The sequence below is a fragment of the Macrotis lagotis genome, chromosome 1 (genome assembly GCF_037893015.1).
Source record: "Macrotis lagotis isolate mMagLag1 chromosome 1, bilby.v1.9.chrom.fasta, whole genome shotgun sequence".
NCBI classification, from domain to species: Eukaryota; Metazoa; Chordata; class Mammalia; order Peramelemorphia; family Peramelidae; genus Macrotis; species Macrotis lagotis.
The window spans coordinates 62,078,813-62,095,594 of record NC_133658.1 but is presented as its reverse complement, the minus strand read 5'-3'; the positions used below and the strand labels follow the sequence as shown (position 1 = coordinate 62,095,594).

Genomic DNA, 16,782 nt, shown 5'->3' with positions numbered 1-16,782 from the left:
GTGGTTTGTCTTCTTCAATTCATTTTAAATTAAAGAAACTGAGGCAAACAGGGTGAAATGACTTGCCCAGGGTCACACAGCTAAATGTCTGAGGTCAAATTTGAGCTCAGGTCCTCCTTCTTCTAGGCACCATGTGCTGTGGTGCCACCTAGCTGCTCCTGCATTTGTTTAATCTTATTTTCACTGATACCTTTTACAATGCAATCTCAGATCCAGGCTTTATTTCTTTTGCATTTACATCCTTTTCATTTCTGAATGTTTCTCCGCCCTCTCCTCAGTGAGCCATCCTGTCCTTGTAATAAAATTAGAAAGGAGAAAAAAATCAGATCAGTTCTAAAGTATATGTAATTAGTTGTACACATACAAACTAAAATCGGATTATTCAGTGTCAAGAGGAGGGGGGGAAAGGAAAAACATGTGCAGTTCAAAATCTCAAAAATATATGTTGAAAATTATTTTTTCATGTTACTGGAAAAAAAGAGAGAAAGTGTATGTTACAATGTAGATCCAGAGTTCCCCAGCTCAGCAAAGGTTAGAAGTGTGTTTAAACCAATTCATCTTACATAACTGGAAAAAATACTATTTACTAAAAATCTAAATTAAAAACCAACTAAAATAGCTGGAGGAATATTCAGGGCTCCTGATTAGTTCATGCCAATACAGTAAAGTGGCATTAACCCCCAAAAGCATCTGCAACATTGTATACCCATAGTGCCTCACCTCTGCAAAGATGGGAGAGGCTTGTTTTTTTTCAAGTCTTCCCAAAGTCAGCCTTGATCATTCTAATCACACTCCATAGAACAAACACAACCCTGGATTCAGGAAGACCTAAGCTCAAATCCCATTTCACATACTTGGTAGCTGTGTGAGCCTGAGCAAATCTGCTTCAGTTTCCTCTTTTTTTAAAAATAAGGATAATAGGGGCAGCTAGATGGAGCAGTGGATGGAGCCCCGGCCCTGGAGTCAGGAGGACTTGAGTTCCAATCCGACCTCAGACACTTAATTACCTAGCTGTGTGGCCTTGGGCAAGCCACTTAACCCCACTGCCTAGCAAAAATCTAAAAAAAGAAAATCAAAAATAAAATAAGGCTAATAACAGCAGGACTGTTGTGAGGATCAAATGAGAAACCTTTAAATGATTATTATTGTTGCGACAATGTTATCATTGCAGCTACTGTGTATATTGTGTTCTGAGCTCGACTTCCTTTCCTTTGCTCTGCATTGCTTAGCACTGATTCCCATTATAACTTCTATGAAACCTTCACTTTCAAGCAATTCAAGAACATTGCATTAATGTCCCACCATTGGTTTGTCCATTCCCCAAGTGTCGGAGGCAAGGATTGTTTCTTGAAGGGAGGGAGATGGCATAGCTACAAGGGAGGGGTGAGGAGAGCTGCAGAGGGGCAGCTAATGAATATAGGCCTCTTACTAAGCTTATTGTGTGACCTTGCGCAAGTCACTTTGCCAGAATGCATCCAAATCAAAAGAGAGGGAGAGAAAAAGAGAGGAGAAAGAAGAGAGAGAAAAGAGAATGGAGAAAGTCAGTCTTCTGCAGGCATAGTGAACAAGATATAGAATCTAGAGGCAGAAGGTCTGGATTCAAATCCCTGCATTCTTATTAGCCAAAGGACCCTGGACAATGCACTTCCCTATACACTTAAGACAGCTGTTTTTCATGTTTTTCCAGAGCTCTCAATTTCTAGAGCTTGGTCCCCAGGGGAGACTCTCCCAAGACAGGAAGGGAATGTTGAAGCCTGGGAGATGAAACATTCCTACCCACTCCAGGAAGGTCCCTCATGACAAATGACCTGGATTCTGGGAAAGGAGCCAGAACCAACCCGGAGATCAAGAAATGACAAAGACAGAGAGGGAGGCTGGGCTGGGACAGAGCCAGCTCCTGGTGACCTCCCCAGCTGTTTGTGAATAGGGGCTGCCTATATCTGGATGCTGGCTCCCTCCCTCCCTTCTTTCCTAAGTAAAAGGAAGAAACAAAACCAGTCCAGAAGGTGGAAGTAGAAGTCAGTAAACAAAGTTTTATTGGGAAAACAAATAAACAAGTAACAACCCAAACTCATGGGGACCTTCTGCTTTATCCACTTCTGTTTCCTGGGCAAGGTCACATCCCCGAGGCTGGCTGGTGAGGGGGAAGAGTGGGTGTGTCCGACAGGGGGCTTCCCTGGTACCATCTGGGCCCTCACCGCCTGGTGAATTCCTTGGGGCAGGGACCTGCCCATGGTCAGGGGAGTAGCTTCAACCTCCCCCCAAGCATCTGTCCTTCTGTTCTCTTGCTCCCTTGCAACCTTCCCGACCAATAAATACACAAATAAATAGGGCGCGGTCCCCAGCAGGCCATGGCCACCTGCAAACATAATCCTCATCTCTCTTAGCTTCATTGATTCCCGTCTGTTGCCGGCGGGCCTTGTGGCCCAGACAGCTTGCCTCCACAACACCCTCCCCACCAACGAGTGGGTCTAGGGAGTCAGGAAGAAGGGGGTTAAGGGAAGGGGCCCCAGGAATGAGCTTCAAAGCCTGACACCCAAATCTAGCCAAGTTCCCAAGAATGGTTTTGGGAATGGCTTTCCCCGCACCCCCTCTCTAACACACTGAACTGAGCCTTCATCTACAAGTTTCAAAGGCAGACACTGTGGGCAGAAGGTGAAACCAGAGGTAAGGGGTGCAGGAGGGGCCGGGGCCCTGGAGGTTTCCTGGTGTCCAGTGGGATGCCCAACTCTCACCCTCAGCCCCCAGGGTGGGGGTGGGGGACAGGACGGGACAACGTGGGGGACTGGGCAGGGAGGGAGGCAGGAACTGCGGCTGTCCATTGTACACTGGAGTGTCCGTCACTGACCAGGGAGGCCCCGGTGGGGGCCCCAGCTCAGGAGTAGATGGTGATGACCTCACGGCCCCCACCCCTCACCAGCAGCACCCGTTCCAGGCCTTCTGTCAGTACCTCTAGGAACTCCATATCTGAGCAAGGAGTCAAGGACCATCCGGCAGAACCTCCTCTTAATGAGATAATGTGAAGATGATGGGGCCTGGCCCCCAGAGACCTTTCCTTCCCATGAAGCCCACCAGGACCTGCATGGTGCTAACCACATCAACAGTCATATTAGCTTACGTGTGCATGTGCCCATGACAGAAGGAGTTTCTACTTAGAGAAACTATAAGCCTCTAGAGGGGGGGTGTGATGGTGGCATGGAAGAAAACATCTCTGGCTATAATTAGCTCAGCTCGGAAGCCGGTGACCCTAGGCAAGTCATGTAACATCTGTGAATCTCAGTTTCCTCACCTGTAAAATGGGGACAGATGGGATTGATAGTGATTGTGAGTCTCTGGCCCTGAGCACAGGGCTGGTAAATGGCCTTGATGGCAAAGAGAAAGCTGGGAGAGGGCACAGGATGACAACCCTCAACATAGTAGCCAGCAGCCAGCAGCTCTACCTCTTAGCTGCTCCACTGAAGCAGGCTCCATCACCAGCCACAGGGGGATGGTCAGCATCCTCAAAGACTGGCACCAAAGGAGAAGGCACTAAGAGAGAGCCAAACCTTTCAAAAGCCTCCAAGTCTTCTGCCAACCTCAATTTACCCCCAATAAATCCAGTTCCAAAGGATACAGTTCTCATCTCCATCGCTGTTTTTGGGAGGACCAGGCATGTTCAAAAGGACGAGCCGGGCATCGTGGGAGCGATTGACAATGACTTCGTTCAGTTTGACAGCCGTGTGCATCCTCCGGACGTTAGACTGATCTCTGTGAAAGAGCCAGGGAACCAGAGTCAGGTAGAGCTCATAGGGGACTAAGGACGAAGCAGAGGAGAGGAGAGGAGTCCTCTGCCTGTACCTTGTGGAGTCAGAATGGCACACTCGTGGGTTCTAGGGGGTCTCACCTCCATCCGTTTTCCCATCCCCCACCACACCAAATCACAGACTCTCTTAAGACAAGAATCCTCTCTACAGCACCAGTTAACAAGTGGTCATTCTTCCTTCTCTCTCCTCCTTCCTTTCTTTTCCTTCCCCTTTTCTTTTCTTCCTTTCTCCTCTTTCCTTTCCCTGCCTTCCCTTCCTCTCTTAACATCATGTCTTAATCTACCTCTTTGCAGCTTCCACTCATGGCCCCTAATTTTGCCTTCACGTCTAATCCCTTTCTCATGTGCCAGCCCTGCAAATGCTTGAACAGAAGGCTAGTGTGTCCCCATTATCTCTATTCTCTCCGAATTAAATATCTCGAGCTTCTTTGACCCACTATCATGCCAATGGCCTTATGGCCCTTCACCACCCTGGCTTCCCTTGGCTAGGACTTCTCCAGCATCTAACGCAGACATCTACTGCACCTAGCCCAAAAAGGTCTCCCACCACACACAGGCCTCTGGACTCTCATACACCATCGCCACAGCCTCCTCCAGGCTCCTCTGACACAATCCCCAGTCTCTACATGCCCCCTCCTTTCCCCCTGCCTACACATGATGCCCTTTTCTACGGGACCTTGCTTGATGCACCCTGTTAATTCACGACCTTCCTTCTAAGACTTTGCACAGAATTTTGCCTGCACCCTTCCAATCCAACCCCACGTAAATGTTCTGGTTCACATTTATCTGTATTTGTGTGTGTTTTTACCACTGACTGACCCTACCTCCCCATTCTTACACATCCATAGCTCTTCACCTCCTCCTACACTCTTTTCCATACACCCTTCCTGTCTACCCCCATAACCACCATGCTGCCTCCTGTGTAAGATCAACCATCCTGGGATCGACCTTGGGCCAACCATCAAGATGGTGGCAGCACCTTCCTGGCCAATATGGGAGCTTCAGCCCCTAGGCCAGGTTAGGGTGCCAGGGGACTGCTCTCATAGGGGGTCAGATATGTGCCAGCATGTGCATGTGGGAGGTGGTCATCTTCATGGCTCTGCATCTGGCACTCACGGTTTGATGCTGATCAGCTCGCGAAAGTTTTCTAGAGTATTGCCCCGATTCCACTTCTCAGCTTCATGCTTGTCCCTGGTCCAGGTCATCTGGACTTTCTCGGGCCTGGCTTCCCCCTCATCTTCCTCATCCGAGTACAGGCTCTCAAGTCGGATTATGGAGTGCCGATCCTTGATCAGCTGGGCCTGGGGAGCGCACAGATCCATGTGTCCAGGAAGGGGGTAGCGATGTGAGGAGGCAGAGAAAAGGGTCTGGCTCTCAAGTTCCTAGCAGTTACCCACTCTGTCCAGTGAGTTAAAAGAGGGAGCTCTGGGGGAAGTCTCTAGGTCAGACTCCAGACTGCAGAACCCTTATAGTAATAACTCCCATCTCTACAATGCTTTTGTGTTTACAACTGCACCACTTTCTTCTCATTATCCCCATTTTATAAGAGAAAACACTGAGACTTTCCTGACTCCAGTATTCTGCCTCCCAGGCCATGTTGCCTCTAAAGCCTGGAAGAGGCTGAGAGGTCAGTGATGGCCTTGAACTGACCCAAAGGATTTGTGTGGAAGTTCCTGAGGGCTGGGAGGGCAGAGGAGAAGAGCCACTATCCCCCTCCCCACCCCCCCCAGTTGACCACCTGGCAGCCCTACCTCCCTTTCTCTCTCAGTCTTGGTCAGCCTCATCTGCCTGAGCATCTGCGACCTCTGCTCCATCATCAGTGTCCGCTCGTAGGTGTAGGCAGAGATGTCGCTGTTGTGCTGAGGGGGGAAAACAGAGGGCAGATAGCAGTGGGCAGTTGCCCCTTGGGCCAGTGGGGGCCAGCCACAGGGGAAGGGTGTGGCTCTTACCATTTCCACAACTTCCACCTCTGCTTCAATGCGTAGGTGGTACAAGAAAGTGGCCAGGTCCTTCTTCATCTGGATGCTGTTATCATCCATCTGGGCCACAGTGAAGATTCTCATGCGGCACTTCCGCCAGACCTAGGAGAGGGCCACGAGAAGGTGGGTTAAATGCTGGGGAGCCAGGGACCCTGCCAGCCCCCCACTTCCCATCCCTTGGGGTTGGCACCTTGTGCTGCTTCAGAAGGAAGGGGAGCAGCATGAGCATGCCGCCATCATGGACGATCCACCAGACATCGATGTTGCCCTCGTTGTAGCGCTCATGGTTGCTGGGGTAGAAGGAGACATTCTTGGGCACCAGCAGCGCCAGGTGGGCGGCCGTGGTACAGCGTACAGTGTCTACAAGACAAGGACGTGCCAGGTGATGCTGGGCAGACCCCTCCCAGCCGGTCCCCTGTCCTCTATAATCCTAGGGTGGTCATTCTAACCAAAGTTTTAACAAATAAAGAAGTTGAAATTGGGGCTTTTTCAACCACCCTTGATGTCTCAGAGTGAAGTGGGAGGAGGGCGTAACATTGGGCCAGATTGCCCTAAAGTTATATCCTGCAGTCATTTGGCTGTGTCTCTAAAGGAGACCCAAAGCTAGTGGGTCCCCATGTCTCCACTTCTCCCTCTAGTGCCAGCTTACTAACTAACCAAAGGGGACCTAGTGGGAGTTGACCGGTCAGGGGACGTACCAATGAAGGTCTTCCAGGCCCGGGGGTCTTCACTCTGCCTCCAGCCGTAGGGCCAACCCAGTACCACCGAATTGTGCTTCATACCCCCCAGGCCACAGGACTGGATGAGGTGGGCCAGTCCTTCCCTCACTTTACTTGTCACCACCACCTGGCAGAAGCCCTTCACCTTCTCAATCTCAATCATGTTCTTAATTGTCTGAAAATAAGAGGCAGAGGTCAGATGGGTCAAGTGATCACTGCAAGCAATGTGTGAACCCAACCCACCCCCATCCCACCCACTGTCCCATCTGCACCTCTCCTGTATTTGCTGGTTATTTGGACTTCAGAATGAGAGTTCCTTGAGGGCCAGGTCTTGGCCTCTGTCTTTCCAGTCCTGAGCATAGTCCAGGTATGTGTGGACTGGCCAAATGTGGCTCTGGACTCCTGGGGAGCAAAGCCTGGACCCTGACAGACACATGTTCAGATATACTCCCAATGGGCCAAGGAAAGAGATGGAGATGGAGGAGGGAACAAATTCACTTCTAAATCTCCAGGCAGGAGTCTGGCCCTGAGCTCTGAGCTTCTTGGTGTAGACAGCAGGGGGCTGTCCTGGCCAGACGGTGGTTCTGCTCCTCTGCAGGGTCCACTCTGGGCCCTGGCGCAGCTACCCCAACTATGGGACTTGGAGCGAGGTTCCCCAGATCCTGATTCTCGGGTCCCCTCAGAGTGGGCAGAGAGTCCCTGGGTGCTGGTACCTGCTCAGCTGCCTGAGCTTCCCCATAGCTTTCCAAAAAGTTGCCTTGGATCACGGAGCCAATGATGGTCAGGCCTTTGCCAGCCTTCAGCTGGGAGGCAAAGGTGAGCAGTCGGGGGTACTTCACGTGGAGGTCTTCATCCAGCTTCAGGAGCACTAGCAGCTGAGGCCTGGAGAGGGAAGGTGGGGAAGAGAATTGGGGGAGGAGAGAGAGAAGGGGGGAGGGAGGAAGGGGAGGGGGAAGAGAGGATAGAAGAGAAAGGATGGGGGAAGGATAAGATGGAGAGGAAAGAATGGAGGAAGCGGGGAGGGGGACAAAGGTTCCTATTCAGCAGGAGCAGCACCCTCATCCTGTCTGCCTGGACCCTAATGCTAGTCCTCAATTCCCAGCTTCTGACAGCTTCCAGACAGCAGCCACTAGGTCTTGGTGGAGCAGGCACCTCCGCTTTCCGATCCCTCCCTCTTATGTACCCCCCCCCATTTGAGCACCAGCTGGCTACAGCTAAGTGTTCTTAGGCTGATAAGTTTCATTTAGGTCTGATTAGCTACATGAGGATGCCCTAGCCCAAGTCATGCAGGCACCCAAGGCCCCCGCCCCACCCTGAGCTGACTCCATCTCCTGGCGGATCTCTTCTCTCCTCCCGGTCCTAGCCTGGCCCAGTGGGGATCATCTCGGGATGACTGTGAGGATGCAGGATGATGAACAGGCCGGCAGAACAGCCTGGGACTCACCTCCAGTTCTTAGTATGTGGAGGCCCCTCTTCCAGGCGAAGGAGTGCATAGCGGGCCGCACTCAGGGAGAGGCCCCGGATGCCATCACCCCATTCCTTCTCGGCTCTGCATGGAGGAGAATTAACAGTTTGGTCCAGAAGATGCTGTCCTTTCTCCTCTCTAAGTCCCCAAAGGGCACATTCCCTTCCAAGTGGGGCTGACCTGACGCCCAGGCTCAACCACCGCCAGGAGAAGCTCTTAGACCTGTCACAGCGTTCCTAGCAACAGAGCCAAGCCCCTCAGGGCTGGAGGCCACATCTTTCAGTTCCCCATCCCTCCCTGCCTTTCACCTGACCCAGACTTCCTGTCTATGGTTCCACGACTGAATCAGCAGCCCCCCACCCTTATGAACCAAGCCCCCCAAGCCCTACTCACCCCTGATATTCAATGTACTTGTAAATCATGCCTGCAATCAGCATGGCCACCAGGGCATAGTACCAGGAAGAGATGAACATCAGGGCCAGGCAGATACTCATCCCTAAAAAGGACAGGGCCCTGAAATAAAGATGACCAATCAAAGAGCTTGTAGTAAGCACTTACTGTATACACATACACACACACACACACACACAAATGTACATGCACATGCATGCACGCATGCAGTCCTGGTCCTCAAAGAGCTTCCATTTTTGTCAAGGAGATAAGACTGAGACAGACAGACAGATCTCTCTCTCTCCTCCCTCCTCCTGTTCACTCTCTCTCTCTCATTCCCATACTACTTTTTCCCATGGAATGGCATTTCCATAAGCCAATAATGCTCCTATCCTTTCATAACTTGGGGAGGGGGGGCACTCTCTCCTCTGTTCCCTGAGGCTGATGGTCCTGGGTCCATCCCAGGGAGACCCAGGGAGAGCTAGGAAATAGGGGGGCAGGTTGGAGACACAACAGCTTTCCATGTCTATCATTCTTTTTCTAGAGATGTCATTTCCCATAAAGTTACTATCAACTTACCAGTGGTAATATTTAAAACGGGGTCGCCAATTGGGGGTTCTCAGAAGTGTCTGCACGGCACAGGCCAGGTTGACAAACAAGTAACACATGAGGAAAAACCTGTGAAAATGGAAGGAATCTCAGAGTCCATGATCCTCCTTCTGCAGTTCAGGAGCTTTCTATTCTCCCACCACCCAAGACTGAAGGTGAACCTGACCCTGACACTTAGGGTCAACATACCTGGATAGGAACTGGGATGAAAAGGGGAAAGAGAAAAGAAAGGAAAGGGAAGGAAAAGAGGAAAAGGAAGGGGAAAAGTAAAGGGGAAAAGAGGGAAAAGAGGAAAGGAAAAGGAGATTAGGGATATGGAAAGAGGAAGGACAAAGGAAAGGGGGAGGAATAATGGAAGGGGAAGCATGTGACCTGGTCTTTAAAGTTTTCTTACTTCCTTTGTTGATTTTTAGATTAAAAAAAAAATACAACTTAGATTTGTTTATAAGAGTTGCCTCAGCAACAAGCACTTATTTTACAAACTGCTTTCTGATACAGATTGCTCTGGCAGGAGATTTTCAAGTTTATTCCAGATCCCAGCTTTTAAAAACAACATTGAAACAGAAAAAGCATAGGATGGTAATTTGGAAACAGACCAGCATCTCTGGCTGCTCTTTTCTAAGTTCTATTTTCATGGTCGTCCAACTTAGGAGACAGCCACTGTGTAAACAGCCCTTGCACATGGTTCTTTGGTTGTGATGAGGATTTATGTGGAGGAGTCGAGGGAGTTCCAAACAGCAGGGAAGACAGACGCAGGGAAGACAGACGCGTGCAGACTGTGGAGCCCACCAACCCTCCCTCCAGATCCTGTTGCTTACATGGACAGGATGGGTGCCACCATGTCGAGGGAAGCGATAAGAATCCCCAGCTCGGCGATGAAGGCGGTCAGAAGAAGAGCCCAAGTTGGTTCCCCATTGGCCTTCCCATGGCCAAACACCTGAAGCCAGAAAGAGGTTGGAGGGAAAGGTGACCCCAACCCCAAGGGATCCCCCCCCCAAATAGCCACCGCTGTTTTGGTGATTCGACATTTGTATCTTGAATTCAATTTTAGAGGGTAGAAAATGGGAAGGTCAATAGGATGGGTCTTCATAGTAACTTTAATTCTGGGGAGCGTCACCATCTCACTACTCTATAGCCCCTCCCTCTCAAATGCAGATGCACGCCTACAACCCAGGAACAACATGGAGGGCTGGACCCCAAGTTCTACATCTTTTTTGAGGTCCCCCTCAGCAATTTGGTGATGCTCATGGATCCCAACTGTTTTTAAATAATTGAAAGAAATGTCAAATTTCAATCTGAGATTAGTGAAAATAAAGGGTTTTTTTGTTCCTTATCCAAGTTTTCAAATCTCTTCCCTTGTTCTAGATCATCCCTAGCTCACCCTCTCCAACACACATTCATACCTAAGGGAACTCAGTTTCTCAAAATAGGGCCTTCTCATCTAACTACTAACATCAAAGTCTCATTGCTAGAGTCATTTTAGTCGTGTCCTATTCTTGTGACCCCATTTCGGGTTTTCTTGACAAACATATGGAGTACTTTGCTATTTCCTTCTCCAGCTCATTTTATAGATGAGGAAACTGAGGCAAATGGGAATAAGTGACTTGCCCAGGGTCGTACAGCTAGTTTGGTATCTGAGGTCAGATTTAAACTCAGTTCTTTCTAATTCCAGGACCAGCGTTCTATATACTATGATGCCACAGCCCATCTCCATCTTCATTTACTCTGTGATCTTTTTTTCTGACTCAGAGCCTTGGAAGTAGGTGCTAGGCAGGACAAACTAAATAGCCTCCCGATCAGGGAGCATTCCTTCCTTTGCCCGTGTTCTACCCTGAAGAAATAGGGCAGTATTCTGAAGAGCCAGGCAATGAGTGTTATCAGTCAAGAGAATGTGGGAGGCACTGTAGAATGGTGGAGAGAACAGCAAGGGGTCAGAAAGTCTGGGTTCTGGTCCCCAGGTCTGTGGGGTACTGCTTGCGTGACCTTCGCCAGGTCACCAACTTTCCATCTATGAAATGGAAACACCATTTCCAAGGAATGAGGTCCCCATCACCAAGTCTGGCCACGTTAGGGATGCTGCCAGAGGGGTTTGTGGACGAGGCAGCCTCAGGGAGCCAATGACTCCTTGTTTGTGATAAAGGCAGGCAGCCGCTCTATCTGAAGTCAGGGCTTCTGAGCCCAGTTCGGCCATGTGGGTGAACATAGGCCGGGGCTCTCTGAACTTTAGTATCCTCATCTACAGAAGAGGGGGACTAGACGATGACTCTCAGGGTCCCTCTCCAGCCTGGATCGGTGACCTGTGATCCCAAAGAATTCCCAGGAAGTCTGAAGGAGATCCTGGCTACAAAAAGTACTTCAAAGGGTCTAAAGGACCCCTTCTGCATTCTCAAAGGAGCTGAAGGTGCGTTCGGCAGGGTAGAGAACAAACCCGCAGAAAAGGGATGATGTTGTCCTTGGCGATGGCCTGCAGCAGGCGGGGAGCTCCCGTGAGACTCTGCAGGCCTGCGCCACATGTGGAGAAGAAGGAGCCAATCACGATGACCCATGGAGAGGGCCACGACAGGGTGCCCACCACCAAGTTCTTATTCACACCATCACCATATCTGGGGGAGAGAAGACCGAGCGGTGAGCTCCCCACCATCGAAAAGTAGTTTCTGAAGCCTCCCCTAGTCCCACCCCAAGAAAAAACAAATCCTAAATTATTTATCTAAAAATGGGACATGAGTATACCCGCTGTTCGGATTTTATCCAAAAGGAAAGGCAACAAGGAAAACAAGTGTCCCAGTGGGCTTGGAAGTTCAAATTATTCAAATCAAACCAACAAGCTTTAGCCAGGGACTATGCTAAGAGGAGATATACAAAGAAGGCCAAAAAAATCACCTGCCCTCAAGGAGCTTACATTCTAATGGGGGAGACAGCATAAAAACAACTAGGTACGGGCAACTAGATGGCGCAGTGGATAGAACACCGGCCCTGGAGTCAGGAGGATCTGAGTTGAAATCTGGCCTCAGACGCTTACAATTGCCTAGCTGTGTGAACTTAGGCAAGTCACTCAAACCCCATTGACTTAAATAAATTAATAGTTAAATAATAAAAAAAATTAATTAATATTTTTTTAAAAAAAGAAGTAACAAGGTAAATAGAATATTTGTACATAGAGTAGACAGGTGAAGTCATGAGCAGCTACACTGGGATCTGAGCCAGGACCTGAAGGAGAGGGAAGGAATTTAAAAAGCAGAGGCGAGGAGGGAAGGGAAGTTCTGGCGTGAGGTTATTATGGTGGGAGATGGCGTGCAGAGTCTGAGGAACTGCATTCAGAGGACAGGATAGCCAGGTCTGAGCATTCATGGAAGAAGACAAGAAAGGGAGGAGAAACAGGATGGGGGATGCCAGAGGTGGAGCTGACTGAGCAGGAGGCAACTGGTCTAACCAGTGTTTTGTGAAGTCCCTTTTGGGCAGATATGTGGATTCAAGTGGATTGGGGTGGGGAGCCTGGGGGCTGGGAAACTAGTTAGAAGGCACTTTAATCATATGGGGCAGAAGATCTGAAGGACAGCAGCAAGTGGAGGAGAGCAGAGCAGGGAATCCCTCTCCACAAGAGACATCCTCAAAGGAGATCTGACAAGACTGCACTGAAGCTGAGTGTGTGGAGGACACCTTTCCTCTTTTAAAAACTAAATTTGAAACTACATATTTGCCAATAGAGCTAGGTAGAACAATGGATAAAGTTCTGGGTCTGGAGTCAGGCAGACTCATCTTCCAAATTCAAATCCATCCCCAGACCACTCACTAGCTATGTGACCCCAGGCAAAGTCACTTCACCCTGTTTGCCTCATTTCCTCATCTGAAAAATCACCTGAAGAAGGAAATGGCAAATGATTCTGATATCTCTGGCCAAAAAGCCTTGCAAATGGGATCATGAAGTGTTGGATATGACTGAAAAATAACTGGACAGCAACCAGCCAGTACATTATTTGTATATATGATTAAACACTGATGACTGTCTATCATTTAGCACAATTTCCTACTGAAAATGAAAGAAGGGAGACTAAGTGCATTAAGTTCAAGGATAAGTTGGCAGGTAAGATGCATCGAGATGAAAAGTAATGTAAAAAGGCAAGGCAACCATTCAGTTAATGACTACAAAATGCAGTTTTTTCTCATGTAAAAATATTAAAATTTACAAAATGATTTTCAAACTAGAGAACTAAAGATGGGGTGGCTAGATGGTGCAGTGGATAGAGCACTGGCCCTGAGTCAGGAGTACCTGAGTTCAAATCCAGCCTCAGGCACTTAATAATTACCTAACTGTGTGGCCTTGGGCAAGTCACTTAACCCCATTGCTTTGCAAAAACCTAACAAAAAAAAAGAAAGAAAGAAGAACTAAAGAGATTTCAGCAAAATAAATAAAGAAAGAAATATGGGAAATTTTGAGATGCTCATGGGACATTCAATTTGAGATGTCCAAGAGGCAGTTGATATTTGGACCTTTGTGGGGCGGGGGAGACAGAGAGACAGACAGACAGACAGACATAGAGAGGTGTGTGTGTGTGTGTGTGTGTGTGTGTGTGTAAAGTGTCTGGAGGCCAAGCTACTATGGCAACTTGTCTTGGGCACATCTAGCTGAGATGCTCCCCAGGAGTGCACATGGACATCTGGCCTGAGGTCGGCTAGGTCTGGCTGAGCCCAGGTACTCCCAGCTCACCGCCCCCCCCAGGCTTGCCTTCTGGTTTCCCTCAGACACCTCTAAGACCCCCTTTTTCTGCTTGCCCCTTACTGGTGTTCAAGCTGTCCTAAAAAGCCCTGGGTCTTCTACCAGCCTGTCCCAGAGGGGAAGGGGAAGCTGGCAGCAGCAAAGAATGCCAAAATCAAAGTAAATATCTCTCTGAGGAGGCAAAGCTTGGACCCCAAAGCTTTGAGACAAACAGTGATGTTTCTGGAGAACAAACACCCCGCTCCTTGAGCACAGATGGGGGACATGGAGGCAGCATATTAGAGATGTGGCCACTGAGGTCACACAAGTTCCATGAACTTTTTTGTTGGCTTTTCTTTGTCACAAAGAAGAGATCTGGGGCATCAGGAAGAGGCTACCCATCCCCAGCTAATATTATGAAAACAAAAGGCATTGATAAGAAGTGTATTTTTTAAAGCAGAAAATGTCAAACCACTCACTTATCTCTGAGGACAACCCCCTCAATACAGGCTCCAAATAACACCACACTGCTGAAGTCTGGGGAAGACAGTCAAAGAAATTCTAAAGGCTCAACCCACCCATGGCCCCAGGTATTGGGGGGACACAATTAGGCCAAAGACAAGGGGGGGGGTGGCTGGTCAGAGAGATGGGTGGGCAGGATGTGTGAGGCACTCGGTGACCTCTCTGTGTCAGGCCAACCCGAGGATCGGCCGGGAGGGCAGGCCTCTGACTCCCAAGGCCTGAGAAAAGTGAGGACAGCCACTCAGGAGGGTGGGGGGTGGAGGGGGTCTCCCAGATAGCTCTGGTGCGGGGTCTTTGGAGTCCCTCAACATGTGATTGTTTCTGATGGGCCTTGGGGGGGGGGGGGGGTCTTTGGGCCGCCAGCAGATGGCGCTGAAGGGCAGCGTGGCGGCCCATGGGTGCAGTGTGTTAAAGGATACACACTAAAGAGGTGGTGATGATGGCCAGGATGGTCCCCACCGGGATAGATTTCTGGGCGTCCTTGAGGTCTCCAGAGCGGTTTGATCCAGCCATGATGCCTTCAAAAAACAAAGAGTTAGTTTTTACCCCCAGAGACCTCCTGGAGGTCTTGGATTCCTGGAATGGAGGAGGGAGGGTCTCATGTGCCCCCAACCCTTGCCTGTCAGGGTCTCACCTGTCACAGAGGGGAAGAAGATGCCCACCAGCACTGTGAAGGATGTGGCAATGTCCGCAAAGACGTAGAGCGGCAGGCTGCCCTTCTGGCCAGGAACATCAACGGAGGACATGCCGGGCTTCTCCAGGATGTCCCCCTTCTCCAAGTAGCTGCTCCACAGATTATCTTGTGGGGGAAAAGAGCGACATCAGCCCAAGGCGAGGTCAGGGGGGCAAACCCAAGGACAGAGCAGACCAAGGCCGGCTCCAGTGAATCAGCGTGGTGAGGCAGAGCAGGGAGACAGACAGGTGATCTGGGGACCTCCTCCTCCTCCTTCTCTGGTGATCCCCTTACATGTCCAGGACAACTGCTATGGACCAGGACAGCCCGAGTTTGACAACTAAGAGCCCCTGGGATCCTCCCTGCAACCCTGCAAGGGGGAGTAGCTGGGACTTCCATTTTACAGATGAGGAAACTGAGGCAAACCAAGGTGAAGTGACAGCTCCAATGGGCACCCTTGGTAGTTGGTACAGAGTGCCAGGTCCTCCAAGTGGACAGGGGCTATTTCTTTATCTCTCCAGAAGATTCTGAGTTTTCACAACTCACATTTCTAGAGTACCCAAGGTTTACCACATCTTTCTCACTACAAATGCCAGCACTGCACCCCCTTTTTACAGATAAGGAAACTATGGACAGCTCTGAAAGGGTACCCATTGATCCCCTTTTTGCACGACAGCTAGATTTACTCTGGACTTCTATACACCTGATGTATTATACTCTGGCTTAATTATAGAATGTAATATTTGTATAGCATTCATCTATATAAAATAAATTTATATATTATTTATCTACAATATGTAATGTGGAGAATTTATACAGGCATAATTATGTTTGTACATATCGTTAATATGTATGTATATTTAAATTTAGATATAAATGATAATCAATATGGGCTGAAACAGTTTAAAGAAGGCAGTTTTGTTTTGCATGTTTTGTTACCTGGTACAGAATAAAGGAATTACAAACCAAAAAAACTGGTTTAAAAAGGTCCTGAATCTGACAGATTGGGATGGCAGTGAAGAGAGTGATTTTTTGGAATAAACACATTTATAAAATGTATTGGTAAATGTTAAGAGACACATCACACTCAATTCGGTTCCATGTACAACATGGAAACAATGTAGAGACTGACAAATTGCTTTCTGCGGGGGGTGGGGGGGTGGGAAGTAAGATTGGGGGAAAAATTGTAAAACTCAAATAAAATCTTTAATTAAAAAATAAATAAAAATAAATTTAAAAAAATGTTAAGAGACAGCCTTCTGACACTGTACCACCCACCACATTTCTTCTCTTATTAAAAACCTTCCATTATGTTAATTATTTCTCCCTCCCAAACAGAAGGTGCTCTGTGGCTGTTTGGGGGAGGAATGGTGAAGCCCCAAGCACTAAGGGGAGGGCTGCCCAGGAGGGGGCTTAAGAATAGACAGGAGGCATAGATGCTGGGGGGTCTAGAGGTCCACAGCATCCCCTTGGCTAGACTGAATAGCACAGCTAGCTAGCCAGCCCCAGGCCTGTCTGGCCCTCTCCTGCCCCAGGGGTTCCCCAAGTCTGGAATGTACTCTCTCCTCATTGTGGTGTGCTGAAATCTTTCTCCCTCAGGGTCCAATTTCAGAACCCGGCCTGGCCTGGTTACTAGGGGTGTTTCCCTATCCTAACTCGCTGGGGCTCTCCTTCTACCCCCAGCCCCTGTGTCCATGACTTATCTCCCCTCTGTCAGGGTATAAGGGGTAGAGAGCTTGAGGACCAGAACTGTGTCACTGGTCATCTTCATGTGGTCAGCCGGAGCCCCTCACTCAACACAAAGCAAGTCTTTATTAAATATTGGCTTGAGTTGTTGGAATATTTGAGGACACTGGATGTGCAGGCCTTTACTTCAGAGCCTCAGAACTGATGGCTGAGCAGCCCTGTCTGAGGCAGAAGCACAGTCTAA

The 16,782-nt window shown here is 49.1% G+C and overlaps 1 protein-coding gene across 4 annotated transcripts in view; it reads right to left on the bottom strand.

The window, feature by feature from the left end:
* Positions 1 to 668: 668 nt before the first annotated feature.
* SLC12A4 (solute carrier family 12 member 4) overlaps positions 669 to 16,782 on the bottom strand; it is a 58,712-nt gene continuing 42,598 nt past the window's right edge. For 2 of the 4 annotated variants that reach the window (XM_074202112.1, XM_074202115.1), the window contains exons 9-24: positions 14,814 to 14,978; positions 14,599 to 14,697; positions 14,137 to 14,194; positions 11,393 to 11,567; positions 9,783 to 9,901; positions 8,935 to 9,033; positions 8,359 to 8,478; positions 7,945 to 8,049; positions 7,214 to 7,382; positions 6,480 to 6,675; positions 5,972 to 6,141; positions 5,752 to 5,883; positions 5,554 to 5,661; positions 4,919 to 5,103; positions 3,614 to 3,747; positions 669 to 2,967 (exon numbers count right to left, since the gene is read on the bottom strand). In XM_074202112.1, coding sequence (XP_074058213.1) covers positions 2,876 to 2,967; positions 3,614 to 3,747; positions 4,919 to 5,103; positions 5,554 to 5,661; positions 5,752 to 5,883; positions 5,972 to 6,141; positions 6,480 to 6,675; positions 7,214 to 7,382; positions 7,945 to 8,049; positions 8,359 to 8,478; positions 8,935 to 9,033; positions 9,783 to 9,901; positions 11,393 to 11,567; positions 14,137 to 14,194; positions 14,599 to 14,697; positions 14,814 to 14,978 — 2,126 coding nt within the window. In that variant the 3' untranslated portion in view covers positions 669 to 2,875. The remainder of the gene's footprint in view (positions 2,968 to 3,613; positions 3,748 to 4,918; positions 5,104 to 5,553; positions 5,662 to 5,751; positions 5,884 to 5,971; positions 6,142 to 6,479; positions 6,676 to 7,213; positions 7,383 to 7,944; positions 8,050 to 8,358; positions 8,479 to 8,934; positions 9,034 to 9,782; positions 9,902 to 11,392; positions 11,568 to 14,136; positions 14,195 to 14,598; positions 14,698 to 14,813; positions 14,979 to 16,782) is intronic. The other 2 variants (XM_074202117.1, XM_074202119.1) reach the window with 1 other exon arrangement.